Here is a 27,464-nt window from a genome sequence, read left to right on the forward strand (position 1 = left end):
ACCATTATCGTATTAATACTGGAATATCTACTGATAGCCATCATTATCAAGCCAACAGTTAGGATAAGAGAGGTACAAATCAAATGCATCAAGTAGAAATAGTTAATAAGGGACACGTATGAATCTTGTATGTCTTTCCTCTGTTAAAACTACACCATATCCATCTCCGATTGGACTGTAATGTATTTACTTATCAGCGCCCAGGTCTCAATATCAAAATTCGTGCAGAAATTCCTCTTTGCATTCCATTTTATGAAATTGAATGTACTGTACTTCAGATCATGACTTTCTATAAATTATTTCCATTTACCTTCGTATATTATTAAGAAGACCTCTCATGACAGAAATCTTTTGTAAAGTATATTAGTTTGCTGTATTATTTCATCAGCATCTAATGCGACCATCGAATTTAATGTTAAAGATTGTGTGTTTATTTTTAAAAGATTTTGTGTACTATTTTCAGATCCTTGTGGTCTTATCACTTTTATTCTCTAAAAGGTGTAATACCTTTATTGCCCACTTTTCGTATCCTGTTCTATTTTCCATCCTGGCTTTGGCCTTACACAAATCGAGTGGATTAACTATGAAATATGTGTAATAGATTTACTGTGAGAGAACAGTTTGGCCTTGGCCAGTATTTTGGATAAATACACCTTTCTCTTCAGTGTGTGTGCCTTCAGTCACTCTCGTACCTGGTAAGTCGCTGCTCTCCAACTGTTTCACTACTGTATAAGTTAATTGACTCCTGTTAGATATCAACCTGAACTTCCTTTACTAAATATGGCAGAATATTGGCAGTGATAAATTTGAAGGGTTATTTTCCATGCATGATGTAGTGCTTGGAATTAACACCTTGTTTCAGGATCAATCAATCACCACTCATCTGCATTTAGGGCTGTCACCCAGGTGGCAGATTCTGTATCACCTGTTTGCCTAATCTCTTTTTGAAAGATTTCAAAGGAAATCGTGATAGCTCTGAGGATGTTCGATTTTAATTGCCTTTTTCTTGTCCATACTTGCATATTTACCCTTTGAAACCCTATACAGAATGGTGTTACTTTTTAATTAAAGTTCTGAATATTTATATGAGTGTACTCTATATGTTTGAATTGGTTTGCAACCATATATTCAGTATTGCTGGGTCAATCGTAGTTCATTTCATGGTGCCTAAGTGTGTAAAGCTTGAATCCTAAGACAGAATCGTGACTTCTTCAGAGTTCATTAAGATGTTGAGACGTCAGTTCAGGGATGTTATACATTCACAAACATTCAACACACAGATTTTTGTTAATTGTTGAACCATAATTTGCTTTTAATAATGTTATAACTTCCATGTAACTACTATATAGTAAGAGACTTTAGCGTTGGAATTTTGCTGTTAGGAGTGTTTCTTATGAATATCAATGGGAATCTGAATCTACTGCTGTTGTTAGTAATAATTCTGAGACGGAACTTTGCCAGGAAGTTGGTGGGTGTGTCTGGAGAAGGGGTTTGCACACGCGAACGACGGTGGAGAGCTGGGCTGCTTCAGTACGCCATGAGTGAGCAAGCGATGCACACATCTGCTGCGCAATGCGTCATTATAAAATTTCTCATAAAAGAGGGCACCAAACCTTCCAAAATTTTTAAACTGCTCTGCGCACAATTTGGGGAAGAAACACGTATGCAAACTCAAGTGTATGAGTGGGCTAAAAAATTTGTGGCAGGAAGAGAAGCTGTGGAAATTTAACCTCATGAAAGGAGACCGCTGACAAGCATCATCGTAGGCAACATTGTTGCCATTCATGACATTAATGGTGAAGATCAGCGAATAAAAAATTTGCAAGTTGTTTTAGCCGTAGGAATAAGTTAAGATGAACTCCATTTCAGAAAATTGTCTGCCAGGTGGGTTCCTCGTCTCTTGAACCAGGAACAAAAAACTTTACACCAGGAAGTTCGTCAGAGACTCCTGTGTTGCTATGAGGAGGAAGGAGAGGATTTCTTGCATCGTAATTTGACTTGTGATGGAACTTGTGTGCATCATTACACCCCCAAGTCCAAGCAAACAAGCATGAAATGGTGGCGAAGAGACAAAACAGGTCCAGTCAAGGTCAAAACACGCCCTTCTGCTGGAATGGTGCTTGCAACCGTTTTTTGGGACTCAGCAGGCGTTTTGCTGATGGATTTTCTTCACGAAGAAAGGACAATTTATCGGCCTATTACTGTCGCCTTTTGGATGAAGCAAAAGCTACATATCACAAGCAAGCGATGCCGGCAACCGATCCGAATCGTCGTTCATCTCCTTGACATTGCAAGGCCACATACTGCTGCTTCAACGCAGGAAAAATTGGAGGAAATTCACTGGACACCTCTGGGACACCCTCCGTACAGTCCAGATTTATTGCCCTGTGACTACCGTTTGTTTGGACCACTCAAACAAGACCTAGGTGAACAGTGATTCGATGATGATGCAGGTATAGAAGAGTTTGTGCGGAACTGGCTTTGCATACGTTCCTCTTCTTTCTATCAGGAAGGCATCAAAAACTTATCAATCCTATGGAGAAAATGTGTATCGAAAGCAGAACTGTATGTAGGAAAGTGTATTTGTTTTGGTTGATGCAATAAAAAAAAAAAAGTAATTCCCATTTATATTTGATCTGCCCTCATATTATGCTAGAAGATTTATCAACCTTTGGCCTCTTGCATCAAACGCTCATAAAGATAACCAACTTGAACTTGCACGTTTAACACTGGGGGATGAGCACAAAACCAACTGCATTTTAACACTACAGGGTAACTTACTTTTAACCGTAGATGTGTTACATTATTTCAAATTTTTTTTTTTTGCTTTGATGACTTATCTAACCATTGTATCTGTTTATTGTTAAGGTGAGATGGTGATTGCTGAAGCACAGAATGTGTTGTTATTTGCTCCAGTCAGTAAACAAAACCAAGGAAAGTCTGGTACTCTGAGTGTAACAAATTTCAAACTCTCATTTGTTACAACAGAAGAAAGACCTAAAGAGGTAAGCAGTTGTTGTTTCTATACATACGTAATGACTTCAGGAGTTTCTCCAGTATAAATTGATGAAGGAATGGTTACCAGAAATGCATCTTCCATAATATACTTATGTACACGATACTAATATATTTTTATAATTAAGAATTCTTTTGTAAAATACTCTCTTGCCATTAGCTAATGAAATGAAAACTATCTTTAACAATTGAATTTAATGTTATTGTTCATCACTTCACTTTGTACATTTGTGGATAATGGTTGTAATTGCTTAATTTATGAGAAAAGATCTTGGTCATCAGTCTACGAGCGTACACTTTTTACCGAGCAAGTTGGCTGTGATGTTAGGGCCATGTAGCTGTGAGCACTCTAGCCCTTTTTGTATCCCATTGTCGCCATAAGACCTATCTGTGTCGGTGCGATGTAAAGCGACTAAAAAAAAAAAAGTACACTTCTTTGCGAAGTAGCACAAATATAAAGACCTATCTCAAATTCTGTATTTCACAACATTATAAGTAACATAACCAATGTTGGAGGTTTGCAAGACTGTTGATCTTCTGGTTGTATACCATGTGATCTACAAATTTGTATGTAACCATTATGTTTAGTAATGTACTGAAGAAAATGGAAACTTAGCTACATCTGTATGGAAAGCAGGAGTGAATAATATTATGCAAAATAAACTCACACATGTAACTTGCATAACCAATTTAGTAACACTACTGGCAGACTTGTGCTGCCCCACAGCATTCATTATAAAGAGGTCAGATAACTTGTCTTGACATGCCTGTCATAGTCATATTGATTTGCCTGCCCTTTTCGGTAGGTTTAATGAACATTTCAACACTGGTACATAATAATTGATCCATTAGTAATGTAGTTTATAACACTTCTTTTCACACAATATTAGTTGTACTTCGACTATTTGGGTGTATCTGGATCTTAACATTTTCAAACGATCTTGCCCGAGATAGTGCAACATACAGTAGGCCATGACTGAATACTGGTTCGGGTAAGAAGACACCCACCGAGCTTGATAGCTGCAGTCGCTTAAGTGCGGCCAGTATCCAGTAATCGCGAGATAGTGGGTTCGAACCCTGAAGATGGTCTTCTGTGGTTTCCCATTTTCACACCAGGCAAATGCTGGGGCTGTACCTTAATTAAGGCCATGGCCGCTTCCTTCCCATTCCTAGGCCTTTCCTATCCCATCATCGCTATAAGACATATCTGTGTTGGTGCGACGTAAAGCAAAAAAAAAAAAAGACATCCATCTTTTCAAGAGTTTGTTCCTACGCTTTATTGATAATCATACAGAAGACTAGTTGATTTGATACCTTCCCGTTTGTGTGTACATCGACATTTTTCTCTTAGTAGCATGTAAGTAATTAGGTATGTTCTGCCATCTGTTGAATATATTTAGAAGCTGGGTAAGATCAGAGAATCAAAGAGTATCCAGCAGAGATCTATGATCAGAGGAAGTTTATACTCTCTGGCTTGACGGGTAGTAATCAAACATGGCTGCATGCAGTCACATTACTAAGGATGAAAATCACATATACCGTATAAAAATATTGATAAAAGTGTTAATCGCTTAGCAACTCGCTAAATACAGAATATATTGCAGGTTAATATTTATAAGCCTTTGCCTGCAAATATTGGAGTGGTCATTTATTGATTTTATTTAAGGATGTACCCATGCTTCGCTACGAAATTCTAAATTTTATACAGAATTCTAGGTTAGGTAGTGTAAACGTTGTGAGCAAGATTGTATTAAGTTGCATAGCTCTTAAAGTTGCCCTAGAAGCACGATGGGCAAGTCACCAACGTTTTTCTCATATGAAGACTGGGTTAGGGAATTTTCATTGTAATGGTAGGCCAGCTTGCATACTGTCAGTAACAATCAGGTTGGGGAGTTTTCATTATAATGGCAGACGCTCACTCTCCGCCTGCGTGTATAGATTCTCAGAAAGACTCTCTTAGTGGTTTTCCCAACTGAAATGAACATGGGTCATTACAATGACGTCAGTAGGAATTGCGCGATTAAAAGCAATGCCTTCGTATGAAATACTCGATCAAATAAAAAACCTCACATTTTCTCACTTTTAATGAACAGTACTATGCTGTTGAACTAACAGTCCAAAGCTACAGAGCTGGAGTGACCAGGACGGAGACATCCGTGATCTGTGAACAATCTTCGTCCTTTTTTCGGCGGGGGGGGCGTTTCAAATAGTGGATAGTCCCAGGGCAAAAACCAAGCCCGTTTACTTATCTGTTTCCTGGGAGTACCCGATGAGTTGGAAAATCTCAATTCATTACAGTGGCGGGGGAAAGAACTGTCTGACGTGGAGGCACTTTTCCCTCCAAGCCAGAGAAGAAACCACATCTTCGCTGCTAATTTGGAAAAAAGTTAATGTAGATTTAATGAAAGTGAAGAGGAAGAAGCTTTTCCTAAGAAACGGTTCTTTTCAGGGTTGAATTTTGAGTTATTTAGTGAATTGTAGTACTATAATTTGGAATAGGGCTAAATTGTAATTCCAGACCAGTTCATACTACTGCTCCTACTACTTCTAACTGAGCCTCTGACTTAAGTGCGCACACTGCTCATTCAAAACAGCGCGTCAGAGTAGGTATCGAATAGCTGGCATACTATGATGAACCAGTGTGTTACGTACCAGCAGTATCAGAAAACATATGAACCAGAGGATTGGCATGCTAAAGAAGAAAGTTATCTAACTCCTCAGCTATTTCCCGCCAATATTCAGTTAGGCTGTTATACTCGGTACGCAGCAATCCCATCTATCGGAGTTGAGCGGCAGCATAAGAGACAAAGAACATTACAACAAACAACCGTCATTGTAATGTTATTGTTGATCTATGTTACGTGCTTTCGATATTCTAGGCCTTCACATTATTAATTGTCTTCCGGTTTTGAAATACCACTCTTATCATAGTCGGTACGGTAAAACTGAATAAAACATAAATGATCGGAAATTATATTCTCTATAACTTTTGTTATGTAGTACTTTTCCATAGGACCAAGAACATAGGTATTTAAAAATTAAATTTTAGGTTCCTTCCCCTAAACTACCATTTCACCCAGGGTGAACAACATTGTTTATAGCTTAAACTGTAGTTTCTTATTCCCCGACTCTACTGTATATACCGATTTTCATTAAATTCTGTTTACCCATTTTGTCGGGGCTCAGCGTTGATATGGACTTAGCAACAAAAATCCAAATTCATGAATATCTGTGTTATCATAGCCGGTACGGTAAAAATGCATAAGACATAAATGATCAGAAATTTAATTCTATATAACTTTAGTTACATAGTATTTATCGATATGACCACTAATAATATAAACATTTGAGAATTTAATTTTAGGCCTTCCCCTAAACTACCATTTCACTCAGCGTGAATAAAATAATTTATAGCCTAGATTGTAGCGGTTCACCCCCCGACTCGACATACCGATTTTTATTAAATTCTTTTCAGCCATTTTCTCGTGATGCGTGTACATACGTACAGACAGACAGACAGAAATTGCAGAGTAGTAAAAACTGCATTTTCTTCTTACTGTGGACATGATCGATACAGAAATACCATTCTTTTCAAATTCTGAGCAATGTCCAGACAAAACTCTTATTTTATATATATAGATCACTCAGAGTTGACTGAACTTACAGACATATCAATGTCTGATGATTAACCAGCGGGTAAATCTGGAGAGAATTAAAAAAGAAGAACAAAGCAAATTGATCCACTAGAATGGCTGCACAGACTGGACAAAGCTGTTTTTAGTAAACTTTTTAATATATAGATTATATCATGACTTCTCGTCCAAAGAACATAAAGAACATAAGATAGTCATCCCACACATCACTTTCATCATATCAGTAGAATTCATAACTTACCCAAATATCCATAACATCCCTCCCACCTTGAGGATGCTTCATTCATCTGCCACACTAATTTGTTTTACTTTATTTACAGTACAAAATTAAAACAGACTTCAAAAGTGTTCTTGCTCACTGTCTTGTATCGAGAGTTGCTGGTAAATGGCTACAGTATGACTTATGCACCAGAACATAGTAAATATGGCGTGCACCAAAACAGTACTGATTTCAAATGCACGTGTTATCACTTGTAATGTGTAGGAACTCTGATGACTCTTCCGACTCAAATCTGGACTTCAGCTTTCTTAACCTGTGGAACCCCTTCACTAGGAGATTTGTGCTTGACTCTTCTGAGCTGTCTTCAGTTCTTCCCCTTCATCATCAGTTACGGTATCTCCAATAGATAAAGTCTTTGTATTGTTCGAAGCAATTGTCCTGTAGCTATTTTTAGTCGCACAAGATGCACGACACCAACATTTCCAATAATCATTTCCACAGTTCTTCCAAGTGTCCCATTCAATCTCTTGTTGTTATCACTATCAATTAAGACAACTTCTCCCGCCTTCAGATCTTGATGCCTTAGATGACCAGCAGACTTTTGTACCAACTGATCTAGGTACTCTGGACGAAACCACTTTCTCAGGTAGTTTCTAAGTCTTTGAAGATGTCTCATTCGACTGTTGAAACTAATTTCATCTAGATGTCCACAGTCTGGTACTCCCTTCTCAAATTTCTTGCAGAACCGTAGATGGCATCAACACGTTGGCTGCTGCCTTACGTGCATGCGCATCATGTCGTTCCCGTGCTACCTGCCGTTGATGCGCAGGTGTGTCATTGTAAATGGTCCAGTTTTGCTTGTCTTTACTAATCAGCGTTGTGATTGGGCTTCGTTTTTCTGTAACAGCTCTCAGATTGAGGTTCGAGTTACGTGTTCGGTTTATTGGTTTGTGACCTGTTACTTTCAGACATAGTGTAATAGCAGACGAAAGTGGCAGTGACAGTTCCACTGGTCCTTCAAATTCCAACACAAAAAGTAAATGCAAAAGGCATATCAATGAGAAAACGATGTAAATTGTGCCATGAAAAGGGGAAAAGAACTGACTCCATTTACATATTATTGTCCTCAGTTCCCTGAAAATCCAACACTTTGCATAGAACCTTGCTTTAGGATTTACCACTAGTGCTATATATGATGTGAATGATGCAGTAATGTTCACTGCTGCATCAAAAAACAGTTACTGAAGGATATTCTTGGTGTGAACATTTATTACATAACAATATAACATCATTTGTTACAGTGAAATGTAAATATGTTGTATTAATAACAGACACATTGATGACACACTTGTGTGTCTACTGGCAGGTAAGATATTATATCACTATATATATATATATATAATGTGTATGTGTAAAAAACTTCACTCGTAATAGAAAGAAATTAAAAACATATCGCCTGATGGAATGATTTATAGGTTTAATTAAGGCGACAGAGAACGTGTTAATGGAAACAAGTCTGCTGTATCTGATGAAACACGTCAGAATCCGGGCATTGATGATCACCTCACAATAAAATCATAGACATCTCTTGAAACATCAAGCAACAAACCTTCCACATTGTCCTTCTAAGAACTGCTTGATGAGTTGGATCAGGCACTCTCACCAACCTCCCCACCAAGGTGCTCGGGGGGGGAGTGATTGTGAGCTGATTGTGAAGATCTTGATCCAGTCAGTTCTTTGAAACATGTTGTCTGAACTCACAAAATTAGTGCCATTGTCAATATATATGACAGATGGTCTTTGGGCCATAAAGAGCTAGAGAGCTTGAAGAAATGCCTCAGCGAACAATGAATAGATCAGCTCAATATGGCCTGCTCTAAACGGCACATGTAAACAGACAAATCCATGCCTTTTCTTGATCTTTCAAATATAAGGTTCCGCCAAAAAGGTACCGGCCACCTTGAATACCGACACCTCCCTTACACAGTCCAAAGGCAGAGGAGGTGTACTTGATTGCAAATTTCTTCCTTCATACCAGCAACACTTTACACAACTTTATCTCATTTTCTTCATTGTCCTTCTTCCACCAAGTATCCAGAATTGCTCTCTATTGATTCAATAGCAGGTGTACTCCGGCATGGCTGTTACTGATTTGTTCATCTCGAATGAGCCTTTCTACTGTGTTGTGATGAGAAGGTAATACAACATGGCATTTGAAAGACACAGTGTCTTTTCTAAGGAAAATTCTTGTTTTAATTTTGATGACTCCATTATCTAGAAATGGTTTGAGATAAACAAGACGATCATCTGTGATACCACCAAATGTCTCGTCCTGAATTAATTTCAAAACCTGATTCTCTGCAGCGGTGAGTTCTTCCACACTGAATTCACCTGTTCTTCTCACTGATGTCCCTTTTGCTTGTGAATTGTGTATAATTTGGAGAATCCGTGCAACCAGGCTTTCAAATCTTGAAAATCTGACAAGATACCAATCACAGTCTTTTTTCCACACTGTTAGCCTTCCTCCGTTCTGTCAGGACTGTTTCTTTATTGCAAGTCCATTCGCTCTCTGTTGGCCAATCTCTGGGTGTATGTCGGAGCCAACCAGGTCCCTCCCACCATTTTGACATTATGAGTTGATTGGGTGATAAAGGAGCCACCCAAGACCTGACCTGCACTAATTGAACAGAAACCTCTTTAGCGGTCTCTGTTCTCAGGAAGACAACCGCAGCATAAGCATTCTTGCTTGTATCAGGAAAAGTGTGGATACTGCAGTTCTTATCAGTTCGCATCTGTCTGGGGATATTCAGTCTGCTGAGTGACGATACGTTATGGAGCCAATCCTGGAAGTTTGTCTTCAATTCATCAGTCAACTCACAGTCCCAACCTCTCTTTTTCTCCCTAGTAGACTGCAGTATAATTTTGGAAGCAATGTCATGGGCGATGTAAATCCTATTGGATTGAATATGCATTTTGTAATGGACAAAACTAATCTCTTGATGACAGTACTAGTATCCATTTGTTTCAACAAATCCATGTTAATGTGCTTCATGTATCTTCTCACAGTTCCATATGATTCCAAACGTTAGATACTCTTCTTTCCTTCGTCACACTGCCATGAAAATAAAAACCACCAGAAAACATGACCGTACACGCAGCGTTAATGAAGAGACTCAAACTGTCTTCTGCATAAGCACTTGTAGCAACGTTATCGACATAAAAACTATGTGATAACTGTTGGAAAATCGGCACCTTTTCAGGATTTTTGGTACTGTATCTTTTCAGATGATGATCTACGGTATAGCAGCCTCCAATTGGAATGGGTTGCACCTCACTCTGAAGATGACTCTGGTATGGCAAAAAACATTAATTGTTTTGAATTTGTCATCTCACAATACCCCCCCTGTGGGTGGGGGATGCAGACGAAGAATACACCCACAGTATCCCCTGCGTGTCATAAGAGGCGACTAAAAGGGGCGACCTTGGCGCGGACATGGATTGCGGTGTGGTATAATGCGTTGGACCCCTGTGGATGGGAGGAGCTGAATACATTCACAGGCAATCCCTGCCTGTCATAGAAGGTGGCTAAAAGGGTCATGTGACCATGGTACCCTCTTTATTTGTAATTGTTATTTGAGGGTTAGTTGTAGACCGATTCAAAATTCTCCATGTACCTGCTGCTCGAAGATCGTGTGCAATTACGCTCAGAAGCCCGCACAGTGACCACCCACGGATCGGCGGGTGGAAGCGTCATGTACCCATGCAGCAGTATCCGTCTGGCAACACAGGTCCCCGCACAGCCGAATGCCAGAACGACATATTGTTATTAATTGTTTTTTTACTTTTTCTCTATATTTAGTGCTTTGTACACGCTATGGGTTACATGCTATTGCGGGTGATTGGAGGAAGGGAGTCATAGTGCTCATTGCTTCAGTCATTCCGTATTAAGCATCGTCCAGCATCGGACCCCGGGCAATACCGTCTACGACCAGGTGGATATTGCCTTGGCTGCTTGGTTCGGCTACACAGACCCCTGATCGGAGTGGGTGGCATTCGAGGAGGATGATTTCAGGCATGGTGTCAAAACCATTTCTGCCTGCCTTCTCGGGTAGTTCTCTGCCCAAGTCTTAAACTTTTGATTTCCTAGGGGGGAGGGGGGGGGGGCAACCCCTTGGGAACAAGCGCAGCGTATTAGTCTGGGTTCCAGCTTCCCTAGGTTAACGGCTACTACCAGAACCAATGGGCAAGATTTCAAGCTGGTCAAATCAACTCTTTTCAGTCGACACATCGAAGATGTATATGGTGAATTTGAGTATCTTAAGAAAATGCGCAATGGTGGTTTGCTTCTTAAGACGAGCACTGTGCTCCAATCGGATCGGTTGCTTAAGTGCGACCACTTTGGCGAAATCCCTGTCGAAGTGGAAGAGCACAAAACCTTGAATTTGGTTCATGGAGTTATTTTCCACCTTGATCTCGTTCTGAACACTGACGATGAATTGATGGAAGACATGAAGTACCGTGGCATGACACACGTCCTGCGCATCACGTGCAAAGTCAGCGGTGAAGACGTTGCCACGGGTGCGTTCATAGTCTCCTTCAAATTGTCAGTGTTGCCAGAGAAAGTCAAGGTAACAACCTATTGTTGCAATGTGAGGCCGTACATCCCGCCTCCTATGCGATGCTATCAATGCCAGAGATTTGGACACATGGTATCTCGTTGTTCAAATCCATCTGTGTGTGGTACATGTCGAAGAGAAGCTCATGGCGCGGAAGAGTGTACAACTCCATATAGGTGTGCTAACTGCCCTGGTCTTAATTCTCCTCGAGATCGGAACTGTCCGGTATACCTGAGTGAGAAGAAGATCCAAGAGTTAAAGCCCTGGATGGTCTTTCCTAGCAGGAAGCGCGCTATAAGTTTAATTCTCTGAATTCACCGGCCAAGACACTAGACTTCAGCATGATAGTACAGTCTCTCCCTGGTTCGTCATTTACAACTGGAACACCTTCCCAGGAGATTGCTGCGCCTAAGGCGGCAATTGCTTTTGTGAGCAACGCCGCAAAGAGAGAAAGCTCGAAGGCGGGTTCTTCCCAGCCTTCGACCACAAACAAGCCTGTGCTGGCTAAGAAATCTACGCCGGCACAGTAGGAGAAGAAGTCAACGTCTCCTTCCCTCACGAGGTTGGCGAAAGCCGCGCCTAACCCGGCGGAGGCGGCATCGTCATCGTCGATCAGGGCTGGGAAATTACCTCCCAGCTTGTCTAAACAAGAATTGATGGCAGGAAAGCAGAGCGCTCTTACAAGGCGTTCTTCCACCTCTCCTACGAATGGGGTCTTACACCCGACTTATATGGTGTCTGGAAAAACAAGGACTTCTGTCAGAGTACCAATGTGGTTTTCAAGACGCTCGTTCGACCACTGACCACCTGGTGCGCCTGGAGAGTTCTATCCAGGATGCATTTCTCCACAAACAGCATATGGTGGCTGTTTTCTTTGACTTAGAAAAGGCCTATGACACCACATGGTGATATGGTATCCTTTCAGTCCTGCGTCAATGGAGATTCCGAAGTAACTTGACGGTATTTATTGTGAATTTTTTGTCCCTCCATCTATTCCGTGTCCGTGTTCGGAGGGCATATTCGCAATACCACGTTCAAGAAAATTGACTCCTACAGGGATTTAGTGTCACTCTGTTCGCAATTGCCATAAACGGTATTGTCGCTGCTGCTGCTGGTTCAGCAGTAATACCGTCACTATATTTGTACGATTTTGCTCTGCATTATAGTTCGCCTAAAATGGCAGCCGCAGAGTGACAATTACAGCAAGCTATTAGGAGACTGGAACAGTGGACTTTGGAACATGGCTTTCGATTTTCAACCACAAAGACCTCTGGTGTACACTTTTGCTGGAAGCGCACTCTTCATGTGGATCCTGAGCTTTTCTTTGGGGAATGTTGCTCTTCCTATAGTTGACACTTACCGATTTCTTGGGCTCTTTTGTAATAGAAAATTATTATGGGAGGCACATTTGCAGCAGTTAAAACTGCAATGCACGAAGAAGTTTAATAATAATAATAATAATAATAAAAATAATAATAATAACAATGTTATTTGCTTTACGTCCCACTAACTACTTTTACAGTTTCGGAGACGCCGAGGTGCCGGAATTTAGTCTCACAGGAGTTCTTTTACGTGCCAGTAAATCTACCGACACAAGGCTGACGTATTTGAGCACCTTCAAATACCACCGGAGTGAGTCAGGATCTAACCTGCCATGTTGGGCTCAGAAGGCCAGTGCCTCAACTGTCTAAGCCACTCAGCTCGGCACCGCAGAGTCTTTTAAATGTTTCCAAGTTGGCCACACTAGGCTGCCTACAATAACGTTTATGAACTTCATGGCGTTCTCTGATAGCTGCTGCAGTTGCTTTGTTCCACCAAGGAACGAGTTTTTGGCAAGGAGTCCCTGAAAAAGAGGTAATAGACTCCTCAGCAGCTGCAGAAATAACTTGTTATGTAATTGATATCACCGTTTATGCTTCGCCTGGTCATGTCGTTAAAAACAGCTAGTGATGTGAACTTTGGCCAATCAGCATGTTTAAGAATCCATCGAAGAGGAGCCGTAACATACATTGAAATGGGTTGGCTCTCCTGTATCCAAAATACATAAATCCAGCTCTCTTACTAATGTTTCCAACTCCTTTCCCTTGTGGCAAGGCGCTTCAGAGCCCCATATAGGGTGATGAAATCGCCCAATAAGAGGAAAGGAGACGTCAGTCTATGCACCGGAAGCTGATCCATAAGATCAGTGACATCATTTATATTAAGAGGCTGGCCTGGTGGAAAATAAACATTACACATTGTTGCTATGTGTAGTACGCAAACTGCTACAGCTTCCAGCGGGGTTCTTAGTGGAATCTGTTCACTGTAGGTATCAGAACGGACAAAAATGGCAATGCAATTCCAGGAGGAAAACCCGCTGGTGCAGACTCAGACTGAACGCTGGTTCCCCTGTTTAGGTGGAATATGATGATCTCTGTGACAGTGGCCATTTTCCCATTGTTCTTACTTTGTTGAAACAGAAATCTCTGAGACATTTGGTTATGTCCCATTGGGAAATGGAGTGGCAGGCCACTCCACTTCCAAATAAGCTGAGAGGGATTAAAGGTACAACAAAGGTATGGAGGACTTTCCTTCAGGCTTCTTGGAGGGAAGCAGTGGTATTATGTCATCTTTGGATCGGCCATGGTATAGCAGTACTAATCGGGGGGGCTGACCGCACGGTGCTCCTAAGATTTTATAGGGTACACATATTATCCAGGTTAGACTATGGCAGTGCGGCATATGGATCAGCAAGGGAAAGCGTCCGTACGAAACTGAATGGTATCCATCACAGCGGAGTTAGGTTGGCGACGGGAGCTTTTCGTACAAGCCCCATTGCTAGCCTGCTCGCTGAATCTGGTGTGCTGCCTTTCCACCTGAGGCGCCTGCAAATGCTTGTGTCCTATACTGAAAATTTGCTACAGATGCCACTTCACCTAAGGTATCCTTGCGTATTCAACAATGTAAACCGTCAGCTGTACGCTGCTTAACCTCGAGCAGCGCGGCCGCTTGGAATACGCTTGGATAGCAGTCACAGATTGCTTGATGTACCTTCGGTTCCCTGCCTTGTCAGACAACCAAGTGGGGTACCTCCCTGGATAATACGACAACCTGAAATAATCCTCTATCTTCACACTGGCCTGAAGGAAAACACGGACCCTTCGATTTATTGGAGGCTCTTCCTGTCCGGTGTTGGCCGGTATCTAAGTTTAGTCGTTGTTTACACGGATGGTTCGAGGGCTGGGCTGTGTTTTCGTTGTCGACAATGATAGGTTTCTTCTTGCTCTCCCGGAAACCTGTAGTGTGTACACAGCAGAGCTCTGTGCTATCTGTGAAGCTCTGCGGTACGCACTGTCCGACACTTTCTTCTGTGTACTGACTCCTTGAGCTTGCTACAGTCTATTGATACCTGTTTCCCTCGGCACCCTCTGGTGCAGCAGATCCAGGACCGGCGGCCGGGTGTTCGGATGCCGGCACCAGAATCACGTTTTTGTGGCTCCCAAGTCACATGCGTGTTGCATCTAGTTTCGCATCTGGTAGATGAAGGGGTGCGAATAAATTCACGCCCACGACGTGGAATGGGTGTCTTTCAAAGCTAACCAATGAAAACGATTGTTCGTCCATTTCTATTGCAAATGGTTTTGAGAGGACCTGCTGCAATCACTGTTGACGATTAAGATATCAGATATCATACCACCTGGACCACATTTATGAAATAAAAAAACATACGCCTCAACCCAGGATCGATCCTTCGACCTCCTGCATGCTATCCCAAAACGCTATCCACTGCACCAACTGTACAGCACGACTAATATGTGCTGACAGAGGTAGTTACCCTACATGTGGTTACAGTGTTGCCAGATTGCCACTCTTCGACGTCCTTTTTCTGCCGGATATACTCGCAGGACGAACTTTTGTGAGAGACATTTTTTATTGCTGACATGTGAGGAGTCGCGCTGCGATGCCCGAGTGCTTGAATTTCAGTTCACCCTGTATAAGCCGTCACCCCAATTATCTTCTCTTGGAAACTGTATAATTGATGAAATCAACTCTCTTCAAATAGGTTCCTTCGTTTGGGCAGTCATTCAAAGATGGGAAGCCTGTCTTTTTTTCTGATGCATCAAATACCAGCCGAATAGGTGTAGTAGAGTTCTCCTTTAAGACTGGCCTGTGAGGAAGGTAGTGACAACGGTCTTCAGTATATTGTGCTTCTTCGATGATTCCTTCATTCTTCCATTTAGGGAGGACACTACTGTAAGCCTCAACATATTTGTTTCTTCTAGCTTCTTGGTAAAATTGTTTAAGCACTTTGCAGCCAGCAGTTAGAGGCAACAGGTCTGGATTGTCTCGTTACGGCAGATAGTTCATATCGATTTTTATCATTAACCAATACCTTATTAAGAAAGTGCTCCAGCATCTCTTTTTGAATCTGGTTCTTTGTCTTCTTCTCCACTGGGTCTGTCATTCCGAGAACGTCAAGTTTCCAAACGTTCTCCACACTTGTCTTCTGTAGATGCAGCGTGGTAACAACAGTTGCTAGACTGGAATAACATGTTGGATTTGAAAAGGCTTTCCCCCAAACAGTCCGTTCCAGAAGTGTCTCTGTGGCGACCAGTTCATTGGACAGGCTGTGTCTTCGTCCGGTCAGTAGATGACCTGCCAGGTCAGCTCCAACAAGAATCTCAGCTGATCCATTCCCATTGATGTATTCAACTTCCAATTCGCTCAACTCTTGAAGCCATGGTCCGTCTTCATAGGTAGCATAGTCAGTAGTTTTCTCCTGACCTAGAGCTTCAAATGTACACTTGTAGGAAGTATTAATACCCTCCATTTCAATGTTGTAACATTTGAGACAGCATATGTTTGTAGTGAGGCCCCCAAATAAAGAATGTTTTAGCCTTTCTTCTCGAACGACAGTACACCCAACTCATTCTGCAGACTTTTTCAAAATTTGAGACCTCGATCATCAATCTCACGATATGGTTACCATTTGTACATTTGAGTTTCAACTGCAACGTTTGTAAGATTACTTCCGTAATAGTATGTGATCTGGAGATGGGGTTAACATTACTGTTTGGAACGCTTCCAGCTGCAAGTTTATGTCCGCTTTGTGAAACCGAAGGCAATATAGGGTACATTAATACAACATGCATCTTTGAACAACACACACACATCTAACCTTTGCTCTAGACTTCTTAGCTGTGTGGCCCTCTTTTAGACAAATAAAACAGGCGTCTTTGTCAGTCAATATCTTCTTTCTCTCCTCTAGGTTAATCTCCTGTGCTTTGAAACAATTGACACTAACTTGTCCCCTACCATAAAATACACACAATTTTAAACTTACTGGTGCTCTTAGTACTAGAAATTAAACCTGTGGCAGTAGGAATCTTATCTGCTTTAAAACCATTATTGTGTATTATTGTCTACGATGTGGGGTGGGATTTTCTTCTACTTTATGCCTTTGTGCCTTTAAAATGTCTTCTGGCAAGCCGCTTTCAACAAGTGGATGGTGTAGAGAAGTTCACTTATCTTTGGTGCTACCCAACGATTCCATTGCCCTCAGTGATGTCTCTAACTTTTCATAAACTGAATTCTTAATGACTAACTTAAGTAGTTCGCAAACATAGACTTCCTCTAACATGTCTTGCTGCCCGAACCTGCCTTTCAGACCCCCAATTGCCTTTGGGTAATTTTCTGCCGTTGGAGGATAGCTTTCAATAAATTCCCATGCTCTTGAGCCTTCTGCAGTTGACTGAATCAAAAAATGGAACTTATCCTGTGGAGCAATGTGAGGATCACTATCTATTTTTGAAAACTGACCCCAATGACTAAGCCATTCTAACAGATCTCCCTGGAATTTCTTTAATTCTAGCTTTGATAACTTAAATCTCAGTACCGGTATTCCTCTTGAGCTGCTTCGTTCACTCGATTGACTGGAAAAATTAGGGTTTTTCCTTTCAAGCATTGTTTCTAGTTTAATTTTAACATTATGAAATTATACTTGATAATCATTGCTTGAAGTTATTTCTCTTTCCAGGAGGTCCTCATCTTCTTCTGTCTACAAAATAACAGAAAATATTGCCTCATTCAAACAAAGTAGATACCGTACTTTGTTTGTTTCTATTAATAACTATTTGGCTTTCAATTCCGTTAAGTTGACAATGCCGTCAGTATCCCTCTTGGATTCGAGCTTGTTGCACGCTTTCATAAATGCACTTCTAATTGCACCTCCTTCCTTCACTAACTTTTTCAGTTTCATTAAACAGTCACGGTCACCGAAATGTTATGTTTAGTAATGTACCGAAGAAAGTGGAAACTCGGCTACGTACGTACGGAAAGCAGGAGTGAATAACATTACGCAAAATAAACTCACAAGTGTAAATCATATGCAATTTATTAACATCATTATATCATGGCTTCTTATCCAAAATACATGACACCAAAAGATAGTCAACACACACATCACTTTCTTCCTATCCATAGACTTCATAACCTACCAAAATAAACGTAGCAGTAACTTTAACCACAGGGGCATGACTTTTCATTTCAAGATCTCGCATGCATTGTTTGAGATCGAGACTGCAGTCTCCTTGTTGAGAAGCTAGGGATGTTATCGCTGATCTCTTGCACCTTTTTTACAAGAAATTGTAAAATTGGCTTTTGAGAATAACCTATAAGAGTTATTTCCTGAGTTGAAGTTGAGCATCCTAGTACTTTGAACAATCCTTTGCTCTCCAGACCTATGCATTAAATATTTCTTTAAGGATAGTCCATGCATGAGGATATATTATTAGTAGATATTGGAGATTTAGGCTCAAAAAAAAATAAAAACATTTTAGGTGCCTATCTAGGTGGAGAAAATGCATTAAATGTGGGTTTTTTACGTTGCACTGACACAGATAGGTCTTATGGTGACGATGGAACAGGAAAGGCCTAGGAGTGTGAAAATGGGAAACAACGGGAAACCATCTTCAGGGCTGCCGACAGTGGGGTTCGAACCCACTATCTCCCAAATATTGGATACTGGCCGCACTTAAGCGACTGCAGCTATCAAGCTCAGTAAAATGGTTCTTATTATTTTAGAATAGGCGCAGTGAAATTATGAAATACATCTGAAGGAATACTGTAAAAGTAGAAATAATGCAGTGTTTTTTAAAATACTTAAAATGGTACATGCAAGACATTATATGTAACATTTGTGTGGTTGAGATTAAATTACTAAAACAGGCAAATAGTTAATCAATGACAACATATTCATTCATGCATTATTGTCATTTTCACTGTCGTTTCAGCCATAATGTTATGCAAAGTGGTGGTGTCAGTTAATGTCTGGGCAGGATTAATTTGAGTGCAGAGAATGATCTTTCAACATGTGCTAAAGTGACCAGCACGTACTTAAATAATGAACCCTAACAGGATTCAATCCTTCTGGTAGATCTGGGTTACACCCATTCAAAATATCTGACACACTTTTCAATACAGTATATCCCAGATTTCCCACATTTGCATTTTTTTCAAAACAATTTCTGCAACACTACCTGTAGTTCTTTTCAGCTGACACTCTGCTTTTGTAAACACAGACATTGATTCAGTGAGCCTGAGTTTTGATGACTCTAATTTTATAGTGTTTGCTAAGAATGTGAAATTAGTTTCTTCTCTTGTAGTACACACTGGGCCATCTTAATACACTGCAAGTCATGGTCTGAGAAACTGTTGACAGTGTTTTCTCACTGTAATACTGAACAACATGTAACCGTGTAGTACCCACCTTGTTAAAATAGATGCTAGAGGCAGGGGCAGATGTGGGCTCTTCCTTTAAAAGCAGCAACTTTTAATACTTGATTTTAAAAATATTTCCTTTACTGAAAAGATTAGATCATTCATTTTTGGGAACTGATTTCTAATTTCTTCTGCTAGTTAGTGTTAACATGTGAGACAAGTGGCACTTCAGCATCTCCAAAAACCATAGAAGTAGTTAGTGGGAAGTAAAACCAATAACATTATTATTATTATTTACTTATCTGACCTCCCGTGGTCGACTCTTGTTCTTTTACGACCCCAACAGTATTACAGTAGGTTTGTGAGGCTTGAGGAGTCTTTCATTTTCATGCTGTTTGTGGCGCTTTCTTTTCTAATGCTGATATCTTCATTCTTTGTACTGGGGAAACTTTCCATATTTTGAAATTATTGACGATTGTTTTTATGTGAAGCATCAAAAGAAACTGTTTCCAATGGATTTACTTCACAGAATGTATGTCAGCAGAGCTGTCTCCTGGGTGAGCATGATGTATGCTTGTCTAATGTTGATGTTATTTGCCAAATTGTTGATAAGAAGAAGCGAAAGTTGTCCCCTGGCACTAGCGTGTCTGGCAAGGTGAAAGGGCTGTATATCATGTGTAAGGTATGTGAACACTTCAGTTGCTTAACTAATTAATTTTTTATAATATCTCACTTTTATTCAACCTAAGTAGCATATTTCTTTAGATCGTGTTTTATCTCTGATGAAATGTCTGCATAGTTCCAGATATACATGGAAAAGTGATTGTTGATTGACTTGCTTTTTGTAAAGGGGCTGACATATTAAAGTGAATCAATAGCAAAATTCATAAATGCTAAGTGAACATTGTTAAAGAAGTTCCTCCTTAATGTTTTGCTTTGCCAAGAGTCCATTCAGTGAAAGTTGAATGTTTCTTTTCATTGGAATCAGTTACCAATTATACAGTATATATAGTTGAATACAGTGTGAAAGAAGTTGTAAGTTGATTATAAGGGAAATTCTGGGAAGGAAAACTTGGTTGTCAGATATTTAAATTTCGTATATAATTAGTTCCTGGTGCCATATTCTGAAATGTGACATGTTGTAAACTTTCAGGTTATGCCCAATCTACAAACCATTATAAAGCCTCATTCAGTTTATTAGTACTGTGTTTTCTGTTAAACAATATTGATTTATGTTTGATTGATTTATCTTTTGAAAGTATTGTGATGGTTATCAGGGAGGTGGGATGTTTTTTTGTTGAGCCGGGCTTGGCAGCTCATGCAGTAGAGCGCTGGTCTTCTGAGCTCAAGTTGGCGGATTCAATCCCGGCTCAGTCTGGTGGTATTTGAAGGTACTTGTATATGTCAGCCTAATGTTGATAGATTTACTGGCACATTAAAGAACACCTGTGTGATAAAATTCTGGCACCTTGTTATCTCCAGAAATTAAAAAATTACATTAAATTATTTTTGTTGACTAATTTTATCAAACTACCATTTACAATTATTTACAAGTTCTCTTGCATTTCAAGTTTTATACTCGACACTCTGTTTCCATTCACGGATGTAAGTGAACACACAACGCTCTGGCACGTCAAACTCTTGTTCTTGCTCTCCAACACGGCCTCTCACAGCACAGTATCATTCCAGCACAGTTAACTTCACAATTAACAATTCACACTGAACTCCATATACCCAGTTGACACACTCACTCCTCATTGAATTTTTACCTTAATAAGAATTTTAGGTGAATAAACAAATTATTTTAATAGGATTACATTCTTCTTATTCTTTCTGTTTTATGACCGTATAGGATCACTTCAGTCAGTCTATTATTCAAGTCTCTTAGAAGGGACTGTTCGGGCCTTGTGGTCCCTCCCAGTGTTCCAATTTTGTACTCTTTCTGGTGTTGAAAATATCTGTGTAGGATAGGATTATATTATTATGCTCCAAATATGATTTCTACTGCAGACTATATCATACAAGTGCATAATGAGGACTCTATAAGGCTGATGACACACGGAGCGGTTTTTGCCGAGTCGGCAGCCGCGTCGGCCGCTGCCTGTGATTGATACACAGAGCGGTTTTTGCCGACTGTGACGAAACCATTGCCTGCTCGATCTGCACCTAAAATGACTGCTTATAAGCAGTCATCGGGTGCGTATCGAGCTGGCAGTGGACAAAACGCATTAGCGAGCGCGACGTTAAAGTGAGGAAGTTAGCTAACATTATATCAAAATAAATTATTGTTCTTATTCTTATTCCAAACATCTACTTACTCTATATGTCCTTTTACGTGTATATTATTGAATTTCAAAGATACTTCATGATATCTAATACAGGAATACCTACCAATGATGCAATCGCCGCGTAAATTCAGTCACGGCCGACTGGATCTATCGCTAGAGCGACGCATCAAGTCGGCCGTGATTCAGCTGAATGTATTAAATCAATGGCGCTAGAGCGTGCACAAAGTCTTCAAAACGCTCGCTGCACCGCCAGCTAAATGACAGGCCGAGTCGGCAAATCTGCCGCCTGTCAGCGAGCACCGCTCTGTCTGTTTCATCCCATCTGATACAATAGAAACATGCGCCGACTCGGCGGCCAACTCGGCTGCCGACACGGCAAAAACCGCTCCGTGTGTCATCAGCCTAAATGCTATATGTGTGGTGAAAATTGCATCGATATCTGTTCAGTGGTTCTTGAGATTAGCCTCCACAAACAGAGATAGACACCTACCAGGGACTTTATTTTATAATAATTGTGTAGATATAAAAATTAAAAATTCTACCTTAAATTTATCCTACATCTTTCTCTTCTATGCATTGTGCCCAAAGGTCAAGAAATACTTCTATGTTTATAGCCAGCTATGTAATACAGTAAGTTAGGTAATAACTGCATAAACCTATGGTTGTTGAATTGTGTCATGACACAGTGTATGTGTTAAAAAACCTTTTTAAGACAAAATTATGGTACTAGAAACTTTGTTCAGAGCTGCGCATCTGTGCCATGTATGTTGCATATTGTGTGTCATGGAATATAGAAATATTCTGGTTGTGTCACACTAGACTATTCTACAACAACTGGCATGAAAAATGGATCATCTGAGAAATAGAACGTTCTGGTGGGAAGACATCATAATAAGCTTCTGGGCTTTTGCTGTGTCAAGAAAACAAGGTGAAATTTTTTACGTTTCACAGAGAGCTTTGAAGCATTTCACCTGACTATTACTTCAGTTTTCTGCATAATGGGAGTGTGATAAACATTTCTTCAACAGAGGAGCCACAAAACTTTCTCCCCGAGTCGTGTACTGCCGCTTTGTTGAAGGTATTGCATATAATGTGTTTTATGGCTGCAATTACATTGGGTAAGGCGGACCAGTGTAACAATACATCAAGGCCAGTCGTTTTCAGGTATTCAAGTCAGCAATTATCAATGATTGCCAGTGCACTCTTTTGACCCTTGTGACAGTTTACAGACAGTTTCTGCGGAATTAAGATGCTGCACACTCGGGATGAAGTTGTGAAGTTGGTGGATGCTGAGAAAAGCTTACACTACGTAGCAAATGTTCTTAGGGCATGGAACGGTAGTGTGCAGCATTTTTATTAAATGTTTTTCGGAAGTTCGGTGCTTACAATAGAAAGCCTGGGTTAGGACCTAGAAGAATTATATCTCTAAGGGATGACAGATTTCAGGTCCTCCAGATTTGGTGGGGCTGTCACTACAGTGGTTCAGGCCAAAACTCGCCTCACAAATGTCTGAAATGTTCGCAACACTGAGAAAACAGTAAGATAAAGGCTAGAGGAGGCAAATATGAAGTCAAGATGTCCTGTATCAGGACCAAAGCTCTCAGAGCGCACAAGGTAGCATGACTGAATTTTACAAGGTAGTACCAGGATTGGACTGCACATCCCCCTGTGGGTGAGGGCAGTAGAATAACACCCATGGTATCCTCTGCCTGTCATTAGAGGCGACTGAAAGGGGACCCAGAGGCTCTGAAGTATGGAACGTGGCTTGGCAACCACAGGATCCTGAGCTTAGTCCTGGCATTGCTTCCACTTGTGCCAGGCGCCTCACGTTCATCTATCCTATCTGACCTCCCTTAGTCAACTCTTGTTCATTTCCTACCCCGACACTATTAGGTTTCCAAGGGCTAGGGAGGCTTTCCTTTTCACACCCTTCGTGACCTTTGTCTTTCTTCGGCCGATACCTTCATTTTTCGAAGTGTCAGTTCCTTTCCATTTTTTTCTCTCTGATTTGTGTTATATAGAGGATGGTTGCCTAGTTGTACTTCCTCTTAAAACAGTAATCACCACCAGCACCTTGGACTGCACAACAGTGGAGCAAGTTATTTTCCTATATGAAAACAGATTTGGCCTCAAGTCTCTAAGACAGCTGTGAAAGAGTCTGGAGGAGACAGCTTGTTTCTCCCCAAGAGAGCCATGAGGAGGAGGCTCCGTAATGGTATGGTGAGGCATAAATACTCATGCCTGTACTGAACTTGTGTTCATTGGCGGTGGGGTGCTCGATGCCCAGAGGTACATTGATGGGGTTCTCAATGTACATGTCGTTTTTGCTTCATTCATCAGCGACAACTTCACATTCATTCATGACAGTGCACATCCGCATTCTGCTGAATGTGTCACGCAGTACGTTCATGACATTGGGATACGAACTCTCGTCTGGCCAGCATGTGGGCCAGACTTAAGTCCCATAGAACACATATGGGATGTGCTTGGTTGGAGACTTTGGAGTCATGGCATCATGACCCTGCAAGAACTGAGGGGGGATGTTTTGGTTGAAACATGGGACCTCATTCCTCAGGAGGATTTGTGAACACTTGTGAACTCAGTGTCTGCACCCTTTTAGTGTTTTTTAAAAAGCTTTTACAACATTTTCAGTAGCCATGTAAAGTGTATTTTGTGATGATGAAAATGTGCTGGATTTGAGAATACTGATTATGCTATTACATTTTTTTTAAACATTTCATATAAATATTTCATACCAAAAATGTTTTTTTTGTAATTTTCTTAATTCTTTAAATACTCTGAAATTTAGTAAATTAAGAAATAAAAATGCTAATAAGTCCAAAAAATAAACAATGTATAATAAAAATGCAAGTGATACATTTTTCGTGCTGGTGAATGTACTTTGTATCTAATACATCAGAGATGATATGTAGAGTGCAGAGCTCACTGTAATCTGTAGTCTGGTGGACATTGTGATCAGTAAAGTTAAACATTAAGTAGGCATAATTACTTGATATTTGTTATTTTCTTACAGAATATGAAAGTAATGACATTCAGCTTCAAATTTTCCCCTGTAGGACATGGCAAAACTTTGACTAATGCATTATTACATCATGCTTTTCCTCGAAGGCATCAGCTTGTTTTTGCATATGATTTCAGGTATGTGAAGTGCTGTGTTCACTTTCATTCAATTATTGTTTGAAAAATATGTTCACTGTCTTACAGTAGTTGCATACTACTTTTGAATTGATATTATTTCCTATTTGCTCACAGAGAACCATACTACAGTTGTTTACAAGATAGTTGTTGGTTCCGGCTCGAGCGAGACTGGCAGCTTGAATTAGATAGAACTGGATGCTCTGGTTGGAAAACTTCTGCTGCGAATTATAACTTTCATATATCTACCAGGTATTGGCTTAATCTAATTATCAGCATATGTCATTAATGTACAGAAAATGTATGCTTTCTACAAAAGCTTGCTTTCTTCAGCTAATGCTTGCTATTTCTAAGGTTGGTGGGGCTACCTAGGCTCATTTGGTTTCGGCTGGGGGTATAAGGCCAGATGCCCTTCCTGGTGACACATGATTTTTCAGGTGAAAATTCTAACCCAGAATCGACTGGGATTGGAACCTCGGCCATCTGGCTGGAAAGCCAGTAGCCAAGCCACTGCCCTAAGCATGCTCATCATACAATAAATTTATTTAAATTAAATAAACTAAATATTTCAATAAATCATCATAAGGGGCTGTACAAGGAGTGTAAATGAAAATTAGGAGCTATTCTGAGTGGTGGTGGTGGTGGTGGTGGTGGTGGTGGTGGTGGTGGTGGTGGTGGTGGTATTGTTTTAGAGGAAGTACAACTAGGCAACCATCCTCTATTAACACGTTGAGTGCTACATACTGCCATGTGGTGACATGCTTGACTTCAAATTTGAAATGGCGTATCACAATGTGGCAACACACAGTTCTCGAAAACTGACACCATACGGCGATATGGCAGAGTTTCGGGCGATGTAGTATTGAAGGCCAACTGTGCCATCTGCACGTGTTACATTGGTGCTACGTGAAGAGCGGAGTAGATGCCCCATTCGAGCTACGTATTTCTGCTTTGTGCCTCCATATGACATCACAGTTTTCTTCTAAAGTCACTGACTGGCCAATGGTGAAACTCGCAATTGCATTTGCACCTTGTTCACATCTTAATTATCATGTTGGTGTATAATTACGTAACAATATAAAGATTATGATAATATTATTGGTTTAACATCCAACGAATTACTTTTACATTTTTCGGAGATGTTGGGGTGCCGAAATTTTGTTTCACAGAGCCATTAAATTGTTTTTTCAATATTTCCACACCACTACAAGGTTTTCTCCATTTCAACAACCTCTTTTCTTTTTTCAGCCGGCCCCGCGGTGTAGGGGTAGCGTGCCGGCCTCTTACCTGGAGACCCCGGGTTCTATTCCCGGCAAGGGCAGGGATTTTTATTAATACCTGAGGGCTGGTTCTAGGTCCACTCAGCCTACATGATTACAATTGAGGAGCTATCTGACGGTGAGATGGCGGTCCTGGTCTAGAGAGCCAAGAATAAGGATTCGTCATCCTGACCACACGACACCTCGTAATCTGCAGACCTTCGGGTTAAGCAGCGGTCACTTTGTACATGGCCCTTCGGGGTTGTCGTGCCATGGGGTTTGGTTTGGTTTGATTTTTTCTTTTCAGACTCCCAGCTATTTTTATTTCAACCAAAATCTAACTTCAGCTAAGGTTGTCAATGAGTTCCCCCAGTCCATAATTATATAAATCCTATCAGAACTTAAGTCAACAGTGTCACTTTTACTTCTCAATTTTTTATTTTTTATAAGGCACCGTCACTCATCACCTTGGTATGATGCCTGCTTAATACATCATATAAATACAAAGGGAGTTCAATGTAATATACTGAAATAAAAATGTGTTGCATTTTATTATAATGAAACACATTTTTTTCTGAAAGCAGGTTGGTTTTATTGGATTCAAATACACCATCTTATTCCCCAATCCTTTTACTACAACGCCCCATTTTTCAACATAATATCTGTTCAATGCTACGGCCTTACCCTACCGTAATGTGGAGGCCTGTATGCCTGCACGGTACCACTCGACTGGTCGATGTCAGAGTCAACATCGTGCAGCGTCGATAACTTCCCCATCATCTACGTAGTGCTTCCCGTGGAGTGCATCCTTGATTGGACTCAGATTGAAGTCCGAAGGAGCGAGATCTGGGCTGTAGTGCGGATGAGGAAGAACAGTCCACTAAAGTTTTGTGAGCTGCTATTGGGTTTGCAGACTTGTGTGAGGTCTTGCATTATCATAGAAAAGGAGTTTGTTTGTTTGCATTTTTATGACTGCGAACATGCTGAAGTCCTTTCTTTAATTTCCTTAGAGTAGCACAATACACTTCAGATTTGATTGTTTCACAACGAGGGAGGTCATCAAACAGAATAACCCCTTCAGAGTCCCAGAACACCGTTGCCATGACTTTACCAGCCGAGGGTACAGTTTCTCTTCGTGGGAGAGTTAGTGCGGCGCCACTCCATGAATTGTCATTTTGTTTCCGGATCAGATTGATGAATCCATGTTTCATCGCCTGTGACAATGTTTGACAAGAAACTGTCACCTTCAGCCTCATAATGAGCAAGCAGTTCTGCACAGATATTTCTTCTTTGCTCTTAATGGTATTCCGTTAGGTGTCGAGGAACTCAGCGGGAACAAAGTGTTGAATACTCCAACTGGTGGATAAGTGTGTCAGCACTATCAACAGACACATCAAGTTCAGCAGCGAGGTGTTTGACTGTGGTCCATCAATCACCTCAAATAAGGGTGTCCGCATGTTCCAACTTTGAAAGCTTCACAGCTGTGTGTGGCCGGCCGGCACGTGGAAGATCAGACAGGTTTGCTCAACCTTGTTATGATGATGAAACACACCTCGCCC

At 40.7% G+C, this 27,464-nt stretch overlaps 1 protein-coding gene across 1 annotated transcript in view; it reads left to right on the plus strand.

Annotated features, from left to right (window-relative positions):
- The window catches only part of LOC136875686 (myotubularin-related protein 10-B), a 107,764-nt gene that overhangs the window by 6,248 nt on the left and 74,052 nt on the right, over nt 1-27,464 (plus strand). Inside the window, exons 3-6 of the mRNA XM_067149245.2 lie at nt 2,869-3,005; nt 19,732-19,884; nt 24,525-24,649; nt 24,764-24,898. Coding sequence (XP_067005346.2) covers nt 2,869-3,005; nt 19,732-19,884; nt 24,525-24,649; nt 24,764-24,898 — 550 coding nt within the window. The remainder of the gene's footprint in view (nt 1-2,868; nt 3,006-19,731; nt 19,885-24,524; nt 24,650-24,763; nt 24,899-27,464) is intronic.

Source organism: Anabrus simplex, chromosome 1 (genome assembly GCF_040414725.1).
Source record: "Anabrus simplex isolate iqAnaSimp1 chromosome 1, ASM4041472v1, whole genome shotgun sequence".
Lineage (NCBI taxonomy): Eukaryota > Metazoa > Arthropoda > Insecta > Orthoptera > Tettigoniidae > Anabrus > Anabrus simplex.